The following is a 12,407-nucleotide window of genomic DNA, read 5'->3' on the forward strand; positions in this document are numbered from 1 at the left end:
ATCTTACTGAGTATTTTACAAAAGCATTTCAAAACAGGAAAGTGATGTTTATCTTTTAGGAAAGGATAATTTTCGTTTCCCCTTCAGCTCACAAAAACAGGAGCAGCTGGGAATGTTGGTATCCAGAGTGACAGAGGACTTGTGCTCATTTATCCAGTTCCTATGGAATCTGGGACTAATGCCCCAGAAATCATGAGAGAGTGTGAGGTCTCAAAAATATCCAGCAAAAAGTGGACACCAACCTTTTCAAAACTATCCGTTCCAATGGGCATCTGGAACCTGAGTTTGGCACCATTTCCGGTCCTGAGCACCCACTGGCAAAACTTTGTTTTCCCTTCCCATTAAGAACAGTGAGCAAATCAACAGATAGGATCCTTATGGACTCAAAATGCTCCAAAAGATTCCAGCTTGTAATAACATTGTTATACTCCATCTCTGGACAATTAACTCCAATATTCTTAGAGCATTGGTTACAGAGTGCACTGTGTTAGGCAGATAAAATGACTCACATTTACACTGCATTTTACATGAACTCTGACTATAAAGCATTTTGGGACATTCAAGGAAGTAATATCAGACTTTAAAGTAGGATGGGGTGGCTTATAGCAGAGTTGCAGCTTCCCTGTCTTTGGTCCAAAATCTCCAGGTTCAAGTCCTACTCCATGATGTGTTGGCCATGAATGATGCTTTCATAACGCGATCGATAAGTTGATCAGCAAGCTGCAGTATTTCCCTGTTGTGTAACGTAATAGTTATGAAAAAGTTATTATTGAGCTACAAAGCCTCACAGGCACAGACAGTGCCCAACTATAACAAAATAATGCTACAGCTGCAAAACTGTAAGACACTTTCAGAGAATGCATAGAAGTGGAATATCATTTCAGAGCAGCAAAAAGCCAAGTGTTTACTCATGATGTGAAGGTAGTTGGATCTCTTACTTTATACCTAAGGCATTCCTCAGGGAAATTAATCCTTTAACAAGATTGTTTATTTATGTCCATGGGTATTTCATACATTTTGAGGTCAATACAGGAACAAGTGTCATCATTCTGTCAGATCTGATTCCGTGGCTGAAGAAACAGAAGTTATAGTTTATTAAGCTTACACTATACGTTCCAGGAGTAACAACTCCAGAGATTAAAGATGTGCTATGATTAACACTAGCAGTGAACAAGAGTACTGAAAATATACACATGGTTCAGAATCAATCCTGTCACCTTTGAACTCATTTACATGTCTTGGCCTCAACATCCTTAAGATAGCAGAAAAAATTTGACTAGTTCTCCAAGAACAAGTTCAGAAGCAAACTGTTATCAGCCAATAGGTTAAGGAGCAATTGGTAGAAGATGTAATTGAGCTGCCTAAATTTCTGGCAGAACTCCAAAATGTAGAGAAAAACAAATGAATAAAGATTACCTCTAATGGCAAAAAGGAAATGTTTCATATGGCCAAGAGGACCCAGTGGCCTTCTAGTGAAAAGAGGCTCCAACAGATTCATCAAGAACCAAAGGGTAACCAAATGTGCCACCATTTGCCAGTTTTGTGTTGAAAACTAAAAATCCAGTGAGGTAGCTGAGAATACATAGTTTACGCACTGAGAGCATTTCAGAATTATTGCTGACGTGGGGACTGAAGAGTAGTCACTCGAGCATCCCTTCAGGAAGAGATGTTGGAAAGAATATATTAGGGACATTTGGGCATTACCAGGTGTACAGCTGAGGCTCAGACAGTGGTGTGATTGGCAGGGGTCTCAAAAGATCTGTTAACTCATTGTAAAGCCTGGGAACCGTCAGGTCTGGAAAATACTTTCATTATTGCTGAAGATCGAGCAGAAAATAAGTCTCCAGAGTTTGACTAAAGAAACAAAGCCCAGCAACCTGATAGAAGTTTAAAAAGTCATGAGGGACATGGATAGAATAAATAGACAAAGTATTTTCCCTGGGGTGGAGGAGTCTTCAAAACAAGAGGTCATAGGTTCAGGGTGAGAGGGGAAAGGGACCTAAGGGGCAACTTTTTCACACAAAGGGTGGTGTGTGTCTGGAATGAGCTGCCAGAGGAAGTGGTGGAGGCTGCTACAAGTACAGCATTTAAAAGGCATCTGGATGGGTATATAAATAGGAAGGGTTTAGTCTGGTATGGGCCAAGTGCTGGCAAATGGGACTAGATTAGGTTAGGATGTCTGGTCGGCATGGACAAGTTGGACCGAAGGATCTCGAAGGACTCTAGCATGAGTTAGCAGTAAAACCCTTCTGACATCCTTTTGAGGAATCATTGACTGATCTTATTCAGACAACAGGACACTATATAGTAAACAAACTGATATAGCAGATTTGACTGTGAAGAACAATAATGAGATAACACAGGTTCAAGAGCAACATTTCAAACCTTTAGTGACAGAAATAATTGTTAATTAAGCAGCAAACCTCCAATAACGTGACTGAGGGTGTGAATGTGTCTCCTTCACTAGAAAGACATCCACAGGAGGCAACTTAAGACATCTAACGTATTGAAAAAGTTGAAGCAAAAAGCCTACAGGTCCCAACACAAGATGTATCAGCAGGTTGAGAGGAAAGAGTCACTTGAACAAAATGGAGATGAACTCCATTATGATTCCATGGAAGTCTGAGCCATGTCTCCAGATGCAGGACATAGTGCAAAAGAGGAGATTTCTTGGTTTGAACATCTGGGATACTGTGGGGAAAAAAAAGTTCCAAATCAAAAAAGCAACTTCCTCATCCTGAAACCCAGATTTGTACTAAAAGGTATTCATTTAATCAGAGTTGCTGACTTCCATGATGGATATTCATGAGATGAAAGATCTCTTTCCTCCACCTCCCAGATGAGGTTTAAGAGCTTTGATATGAGTCATCAGGGAAGAGTTCCTTTGTGAAGAAAATTCCAGCCATTGTAAGGGTCCTCCAGATAAAGTAAATAGACAAACTACTGGGCTTATCAGGAACTGCATTCTCCATAAGTAGCATCCAAGAAATAAAAAATCCTCCACTGTAGATTCACAGTACACTCAAGGTCAAGATCAGATTCAGGATGAATAGTCCTCAAGACAAAGACCTACCAATCTTCCAAGTCAGAAGGGAGAGTTTTCCAAAAGAATTGTGCAAAATCCAGACTTCCAGTATTTGTGTCAGAAAATCTGAGGGGGTGGATGTGAGACTGAGTAGTGGTCAATGTCAAAGTATGATGTTTAAGTGTTTAGTATAAAATTAAAGCACAGCTTATGGAACGATGTTGTATAAAGTATTACTTCTGGAAGAGTTAACGTTGAAGTTCATTCAATGTCACTCAATCTTGTATGTTACCCAGTCTTTGGGTGGAGAATTGGGCAGTCTTGCTTGAGATCCTGGGTTCCTGTCCTTCTTAAGTCATTATACCTAATGAGTCAGTGTAACTTGTGCCCACTGCTATTGTGCAATGAACTAACTCTTCTTCTGTAAGGTAAGTTGCTATTCTCATTAACACCAGTACTGGGGAAGGAGGGAGCTGTTCTAATGGAACAAGCTCCCCCTGAATTATGCTAGGACTGGCGTCCTGGCGAATTGCATAACTAAGGCTGTGGGCAGGGCTTTAAAATAAATTGGAGAGGGAAGGGGAGTGGAAGTCAGTTGCATGGAAGATTATCCACAAAGTTAAAGGGGAAGAGGGTTCAGGAGAGATTACTAAAGTTTCCAGAACAAGTGATAGGATAGAGAGTATAGAATGGGTTTGGAATATAGCTTCAGGCATAGTTTTTCCCCTTATTTGCTATGAGAAGAGATGTGCTCAATGCAGGACTGAGAGCATTATACTAAAATACACGCTGTATATGAAACAATGTAAATGAGCTTGCAGTACAGATTGAAATGGGTGGGTACAACGTTGTGGGTATCAGAGAAACTTGGGGATCAGGGCTGCAAAATAAAAATCCAAAGATCCAAAGCCTACTGAAAGGACAGGCAGGTGGACAGCAGGGGTCGTGTTAATAAGAAATGAAGTTAAATCAATTGAAGCATACAGGGTCAGAAGGTGTACAATCGGTTTGAGAAGAATTGAGGAACCACAAAGGAGAAAGGACTCTGATGGGAGTTATATATGGACCTCCTAGCAGTAGTCAGGATATGAGGCAGAAAATAAATAAAGAGATAGGCATTATTACAATAAACATATGGGACTTCATTATACAGGTTGACTGGGAAAATAAGGTTGGTATCAAGTAAATGAAATCATTGAATGTCTACAAGTTGCTTTTTGGAGCAGCTTGTGGTAGAACCACTGGGAGACAGGCAATTCTGGATTTGATGATGTGTAATGAGGCAGACTTGATTAGGGAGGTTAAGGTGAAGGAACCCCTAGGGGCAGTGACCAAAATATGATAGAATTCACCCTGAAGTTCAAGAGGGAGAAGCTGGAATCAGATGTAATGGTATTACAATTGATTAAGTGTAACCCCAAAGACATGAAGGAGAAGCTGGCCAGAGTTGATTGGAAGGGGAGCATGATAGGGAAGACAGTGGAGCAGTGATGATTGAGGTTTCTGGGGTAGTTTGGGAGAAAGAGCAGAAATTCATCCCAAGGAAGAAGAATTGTACTAAAGGGAGATGAGGCAACTGTGGGAATTTGCTGACTGCATAAAAATCAAGAAAAAGCCTACAATGTGGTGAAGGTGTGGGAAGCCTTTAAAAACCAGCAGAGGACAATAATTTTTTTTTAAATGGCAAAAAGATGAAATTTTAGGGAAGCTAGTTAGCAATATAAAAGAATATTGCAAGTGATTTTCAGGATATATAAAGGATTAGAGAGAGGCAAGCATAGATATTGGACCACTGGAGAAGTAGTAATGAGGAACAAAGAAATGGTAGAGGAATTGAATAGGTATTTTGCATCAGTTTTCAGTGGAAGACAGTTGTAGCATCCCAGAACTTCAAGAAAGTAAGGGAACAGAGTAGTAGCCATCACTAAGGAGAGGTTGCTGGGGAAACTGCAGGTTCTGAAGGTGAATAAATCACTTGGACCAGATGGGCGACCCTCCAAGATTCTGAAGGAGATAGCTGAGGGGATTGTGGAGGCATTGCCGGTGGTCCTTCAGGAGTCACTGGAGTCAGCAAGGTCCCAGAGCACAGGAAAATGGCTAATATAGCCCCCTTGTTTAAGAAGGGACGGAGGCAGAAGGCAGGAAATTTTAGGCCGGTTCGCCTAATCTCGTCCATTGATAAGATTTTAGAATAGGTTATTAAGGATGAGATTGCGGAGTACTTGGAGGAACATGGTAAGATAGGTCTGAGTCAGCACTGCTCCGTCAAGGGGAGATCATGTCTGACAAACCATTAGAATTGTTTGAGGAGATAATGAGCAAGTTAAACAAAGGAGAGCCAGTGGACATGATCTGTTTGAATGTCCAGAATGCCTTTGACAAGGTGCTACATAGGAGTCTGCGAAATAAGATAATACCTCGTGGTGTTGGAGGCAAGATACTGGCATGGATAGAGGAATGTCTGACTGGAAGACTGGCAGATGGTGGCGATAAAGGGGTTTTTAATATTGGAGCTGTGCAGAGGTCAATATTGGGACCATAACTGTTCAAGTTATACATTAACAATCTGGACAAAGGAATTGAGGGCATTGTTGCAAAGTTTGAAGATGACACAAAGATGGGTGAAGTGACGGGTAGCATTTAGGGAGTGGGGAGGCTGCAAAAGGACTTTGGATATGCTAAATGAGTTGGAAAAAAGGTAGCAGATGAAAGGCAGCTTAGGAAAGTGGGAACGTTATGCACTTTGATACGAAGAATGCTGGCATAAACTATTTTCTTATTTGGGAAAAGCTTCAGAAATCTGAAGCACAAAGGGATTTGGGAGTCCTAGTTCAGGATTCTCTTCAGGTTAACGTGCAGCTTCAATTGGCAGATAGGAAGGCAAGTGCAATGTTAGCATACATTTTGAGAGGGTTAGAATACAGAACAAGGATGTACTGCTGAAGCTGTATAAGGCTTTGGTCAGACTACATGTGAAATATTATAAATCTCATATCTAAGGAAGGATGTGCTAGCATTGGAGGGAGTCCAGAGGACACTAACAAGAATAATCTTGGGCAAGAATGGCTTGTCATATGAGGAGCAGTTGAGTACTCTGGGTCCAGAGGATGCCAGAGGGTGGTTAACCTGTGGAGGCTAAGTCATTGAGTATATTTAAGACCGAGATAGATAGGTTCTTGGTTAATAAGGGGATCAAAGGTTACAGGGAGAAGGCAGGAAAATGAGATTGAGAAACATATCAGCCATGCTCAAATGGCAGAGCAGAATCAATGGGCTGAATGGCTAGCTGAATTCTGCTCCCATATCTTATGGTCTAATGGCCTTGCTGATAATTGTATATGTTCTTAGACTTACTCAGAAAGGTGGATTGATGGTAGCATTGTATCTCAGCCATGCAGAGCCCAATATGATGAGATGATAGGAGCAGGAGGGAACTCAGTTCAGCCAGAGCCTGCTGAAGCCAATGGCAAACCACTGCAGTACCTTGTCAAACGTAAACACGGACCAGCATGTGGCAGCCCGCTTTCAGCACAGTCCTTTCAGGGTGTGGTACCTGATGGAGAGAGAGCAGGCGTAGAATAGAAATTGCTGTTCTCTGTTCAGCCTTTAAACGACAAATTGTTCTTGGCATGAGGGCATTTCTGGCTAAGCCTGCATTTACCCATGCCTAATTTCCTAGAGGGAGGTTTAGAGTCAATCATTGGTTGGGAAGGAAATCTACCATCCCATCTGGTCTGGAGTCATTTGTAGGTCAGACCAGATGGGATGGTAGATTTCCTGTCCTCAAGGACATTTTGTGAATGAGATGGGCTTTTACAACAGTCAAGTAAAAGGTATATGGTTGCCATTAGGCCAACTCACTATCCAGATTGTTATTGAATACAAATCCCAGCACCTGCCATGATTTGAACTCCTGACCCCAAAGCACTGGCTTGGAGTTCTGAATTGCTAGTTCAGTGACATTCCTGCTTTACCCATGCCTCCCTGGTGGCTCAGTGGTTAGCACTGCTGCCTCTTAGCACCAGGAATCTCAGTTTGATTCCAGCCTTGAGTGACTGCCTCTATGGAGTTTGCACATTTTCTCTGTGTCTGTGTGGGTTTCCTCCCACAGTCCAAAGATGTGCAGGTTAATTGGATTGGCTATGGGAAATTGCCCTGTAGTGTCCAGGGATGTGTAGGTTAGATGTGCTAGCCAAAGGAAATATACGGTAGGTGGTTGGATCTGTGTATGATGCTCTTCAGAGGATTGGTATGGGCTTGTTGGGCCGAATGGCCTGTTTCCACATTGTATGGATTCCTGTAAAATTCCAATAAAACAATTTTTAAAAGACATGCTACTTTACATATCACATTCCTCTCTTTTTTAAAAAAAGTGAAAAATACCAGTAAGCTGAGTAGATTAGATTCCCTACAGTGTGGAAACAGGCCCTTTGGCCCAACCAGTCCACACCGACCCTCCAAAGAGTAACTTACCCAGACCCATTTTCCTCTGACTAACGCACCTAAGACTATGGGCAATTTGGCACGGCCAATTCACCTAACCTGCACATCTTTGGATTGTTGGAGGAAACTGGAGCACCCGTAGGAAACTCATGCAGACACTGGGAGAATGTGCAAACTCCACACAGTCACCCGAGGCTGGAATTGAACCTTGGACCCTGGTGCTGTGTGGTAGCAGTGCTAACCACTGAACCATCGTGCCGTCCCTATTCTGTAAATAGTAATGAAATTGAATGAAAAATACATTAGTCATTTGTAAGTTACCTAGTTTGATGAGGATGACCTTAATTGATGTTTGTTCACTTTCACCGTAATGGAACTTCCCCTTGCATTTATCCTGTACTAAACAATCCTAGGTGTGCCAGAATCACCGTAAATATGTGCAGTTCCTTGTTACAAATTCATTATATTTTGTGTTAGTGCTCCAGCGTGCTTGACGAATTCTAATAACTGATCCTTTATGCTTCTTCTTTCTCTTTGTTTTTTTTCTCCAAAGCTTGCTTGCTACAAGCTGAACTGGTGAACTATGAACGAGTAAAGGAATATTGCCTCAAAGTCCTGAAGAAAGAAGGAGACAATTTCAAGGCCCTGTATCGCTCTGGTGTGGCTTATTATCACCTTGGAGATTATGATAAAGCATTACATTATCTGAAGGAAGCAAGGAACCGAGAACCAACAGGTGAGCTATTTCCTACTTTGTAAAAGGCGGGAGTTAAAGAGCATATTTTATGTTTGTGGGGATATACACACAGTTAAGTATCTTCTTCACTTTAACTGACGCTCAAAATGAACAGCATTTTTTTTCCAAAAAGAGAGAAAAATGTGCACTCTCTGTTTCATATGAAGCTCTGGGTTAAGAATCTAACATATCACATGCTTGCTTTAACCGATTGCTGGAGGACTGTTGCCTTTGAATAGTGTTATCTTATCTGTCTTATTGTGTGAAAACTGGTGCACAAGTCTGTGCCTCCCTTAGATCAAGCAAGGATGTGACTTTTACCAGTTGGTGGTGAAAGGTGTACAATATATAATTGTCATATTTAGAAGCGGCATTTTAAAGTAGAGAAAAAGGAAGTTTGAGTCCAGTGAAGGTTTTTGATTTAAAAAGTGAAAGTCTGGCATATGCTGCCTTGGAATGTAGTGAAGACCGGTTCAAGCCATGATATACAAGAGGGAGTTGGATTATTATCTGATAAGTAGGAATGTACAGGATTGTGGAGAGTGCAGGGGAGGGAGTAGCACTAGACAAGTTGCTCTCCACAGACATGGTGAACTGAAAAGCCTCCTTCTGCTCTTCAGCATTGAAACACAGAAAATAAAAGCAGGAGTAGGCTGTTTGGCCCCTCTTTGAGCCTGCTCCACCATTCTCTATGATCATGGCTGATGATCTAACTCAGTACCCTGTTCCTGCTTTTTCCCCATAACCCATCGCTCTAAGAACAATGTTTTGGTCTCCATCACTTTTTGTGGCTGCCAATTTCACAGGCAATTCTGTAATTCTAAAGTAGTGAGAGGGTGAACAGGGAGGAAATATCTCTAATGCAAATAGATTGAGACAATTGGAATCAACCCATTTTGTGACAAGATTTCTGATCTTTCTGACTAATTTTACACATCATTGATGAATCTAACATGCATCCTGAGCTTCACAATTCTTGGTGTGATACCATGGTAACAAATGATCAGGTAGTGAAGGTTAAGAGCACCATTGTTCCTTCATAATAACACTGGAACAAGTACCACATCAGGCATCTATTTCCTAGCTAGCTGTGGACAGATGTTTTAGAATGTAAAGCTGGGTAGCTAGGAACAACTGATGATTGATTGTGCAGCTTTAAGACCATGGAACAGTTCAGCAGTCTTTACTTGCACTGGGTAACATAGCAGAGGTAGATTGGAACAGTTGAAATCAATTCTTTTCAGTACAAGAAAATATGTTATCTTTGATTGTTCTGAGCAATTTTACACAACATCGAGGGAACTGATATGTATCTAGAGTTTCATCAGCCTGTCACAGGTACTCTGAATTTGCTATTAAGATAATATAGTTCTGTGACCAAGCCAGCACTGTTCAATACACCAAATCTCAGTGGAATATTTTGAATAATCAGTAGGTTTCCAAACACAGTCATTTCTCAAAGTTAACATTTATCCTTCAGGTGTTTAAATTTAATGACATTTTGGTTACTCATCTAATTGTTTCTGGAGTCTAGACCAGGAAACATACGATTAATAACTTCAACTGGAGACAAACTGTGTTCTAAATGTTGTTTAATTGTAATTGTGTTCAATGTTTATCTACAGAAACCCTCAACTTTGTGAAAGTGTCTTTAAGAGGTGCAGGAGTTGGGCCAATGCTGTCCGTAAGATAGAACAAATAAGTGCGTGAAATTACAATTGATCCTTGACAGTCGATAAATCTTCTCAATTTTAATACCTTTTGTTATTTATCTTTAGTCAATCCAAACCCAGCACGGGTTAGTGAAGCCACGCTGCATCTTTTAGTTTCAATTCCACCCTTTGTGACAAACTTGCTTATACACACAATAACTAGTTTTTATATATGTATCAGGGAACATTTGGGTTGGTTGAGAAGTTAGTGTTAACAATCTTAATCCTGACCCTCCTCCACTCCACTCTGATTTTACGAAAGGCTATATGGGGAAAGCAACCCACTAGCTCCATGCTCAGGAGGTCAGCTAATTTGGCAATTTTAAATAAAAGAATGAGGCTATCGGGAATATATTAATAATTTCACACTTTTTGTTCTGGCCAGGAAATCCACTGGTTGAAGTGAGTTCAAGTCTGCTGATTCTGAAGGTATGTGGCTTTCCAGTGAGCTGGTGGATCCAGTGTAGCTGGACTTGCTGCATTCAGAAGCTACTTCATCCCCAATTCTTTCGATCTTCTCAATGAGACTCCAATTTCGCCCCGCCCTCTCACCCTGCACCAGATCTCCACGTCCCCTCTGAAGGGTTCTGGTCTCAATATCCACACACCCCTTCCTCCACCAGTTCCTGAAGCCTCCATAAAGTGTATGACACCCTCCATCCAGGCTCCAATCCCTAACTCCTCTAATTTCCCACCCATCTTCAAGCATCCTCACAGGATCAGACACTACGTGCACATGCACACCCTTCCACCTCAGGGCCCTGATCCCACGATCCCTTTTGGCAACCAAACCTTTCACGAGATCACAAAAATTGAACCTCCCACACCAGACCCAACTTGTCCGCGTGTCCACCCCCCATAAAAAGAAAACAAGGTTTGTCCCATTAACATTGTGAATTTATCAAACTCCACGTAGACTAGGAAAGCTCAGGTTTGACTGTGCTTGCTTCAGCTGATCTCAACAGAGATGGCTTTGAAGGTCACACTACTGATTCTACTCAGGAAGGAGGAAAATTTGCGAGAGCACCCTTGACACTTCAACCTTGATGAAGCATGTAGGAGGGAGCAATAATCCCCTTGAATCTGTTCCATTTTACACCATTCTAGACTACAACTGATTATCTACCTCAAAGCCATACTTACATCCTTTCCCAATATCCCTTGATGCCACTAGTAAGTAGAAATTTATCAATCTCTCTCATGAACTAACTTATTGTCTGAGCTCCCACAGTTTTGTTGGTTACCTTTTAATCAAGTTGCCTTAGTCTTATCAGACCATAGGATTCCTCTCTCAATGGAGAGAGATGACTGGTGGTAGTTTCACCTGAGGGCCACTATACCTCAGGCGAGGGCGAAAAGGTTGAGAATGTAACCTCCACTGGTGAGGGGATTGAACCCATGCTGTTGGCATCACACTGCTTTGCAAACCAACCATCCAGGCAACTGAGCTAATTGCCACTTAATGCCTAACCTTTGTCACTCTAGCATGGGACAACCCAATACGTTAACTAGCAACTTAGAACATAGAACATAGAACATAGAACAATACAGCACAGAACAGGCCCTTCGGCCCACGATGTTGTGCCGAACTTCTATCCTAGATTAAGCACCCATCCATGTACCTATCCAAATGCCGCTTAAAGGTCGCCAATGAATCTGACTCTACCACTCCCACGGGCAGCGCATTCCATGCCCCCACCACTCTCTGGGTAAAGAACCCACCCCTGACATCTCCCCTATACCTTCCACCCTTCACCTTAAATTTATGTCCCCTTGTAACACTCTGTTGTACCCGGGGAAAAAGTTTCTGACTGTCTACTCTATCTATTCCTCTGATCATCTTATAAACCTCTATCAAGTCACCCCTCATCCTTCGCCGTTCCAACGAGAAAAGGCCGAGAACTCTCAACCTATCCTCGTACGACCTACTCTCCATTCCAGGCAACATCCTGGTAAATCTTCTCTGCACCCTCTCCAAAGCTTCCACATCTTTCCTAAAGTGAGGCGACCAGAACTGCACACAGTACTCCAAATGTGGCCTAACCAAAGTCCTGTACAGCTGCAACATCACCTCATGACTCTTGAATTCAATCCCTCTGCTAATGAACGATAATACTCCATAGGCCTTCTTACAAACTCTATCCACCTGAGTGGCAACCTTCAAAGATCTATGTACATAGACCCCAAGATCCCTCTGTTCCTCCACCTGACCAAGAACCCTACCATTAATCCTGTATTCCGCATTCTTATTTGTCCTTCCAAAATGGACAACCTCACACTTGGCAGGGTTGAACTCCATCTGCCACTCCTCAGCCCAGCTCTGCATCATATCTAAGTCCCTCTGCAGCCGATAACAGCCCTCCTCACTGTCCACAACTCCACCTATCTTTGTATCATCTGCAAATTTACTGACCCACCCTTCGACTCCCTCATCTAAGTCATTAATAAAAATTACAAACAGCAGAGGACCCAGAACTGATCCCTGCGGAAC

At 42.0% G+C, this 12,407-nt stretch overlaps 1 protein-coding gene across 1 annotated transcript in view; it reads left to right on the top strand.

Annotated features, from left to right (window-relative positions):
• LOC140476495 (tetratricopeptide repeat protein 9A) overlaps positions 1 to 12,407 on the top strand; it is a 94,298-nt gene that overhangs the window by 50,022 nt on the left and 31,869 nt on the right. The window contains exon 2 of the mRNA XM_072569203.1: positions 8,022 to 8,204. Coding sequence (XP_072425304.1) covers positions 8,022 to 8,204 — 183 coding nt within the window. The remainder of the gene's footprint in view (positions 1 to 8,021; positions 8,205 to 12,407) is intronic.

The sequence above is a fragment of the Chiloscyllium punctatum genome, chromosome 4 (assembly GCF_047496795.1).
Source record: "Chiloscyllium punctatum isolate Juve2018m chromosome 4, sChiPun1.3, whole genome shotgun sequence".
Lineage (NCBI taxonomy): Eukaryota > Metazoa > Chordata > Chondrichthyes > Orectolobiformes > Hemiscylliidae > Chiloscyllium > Chiloscyllium punctatum.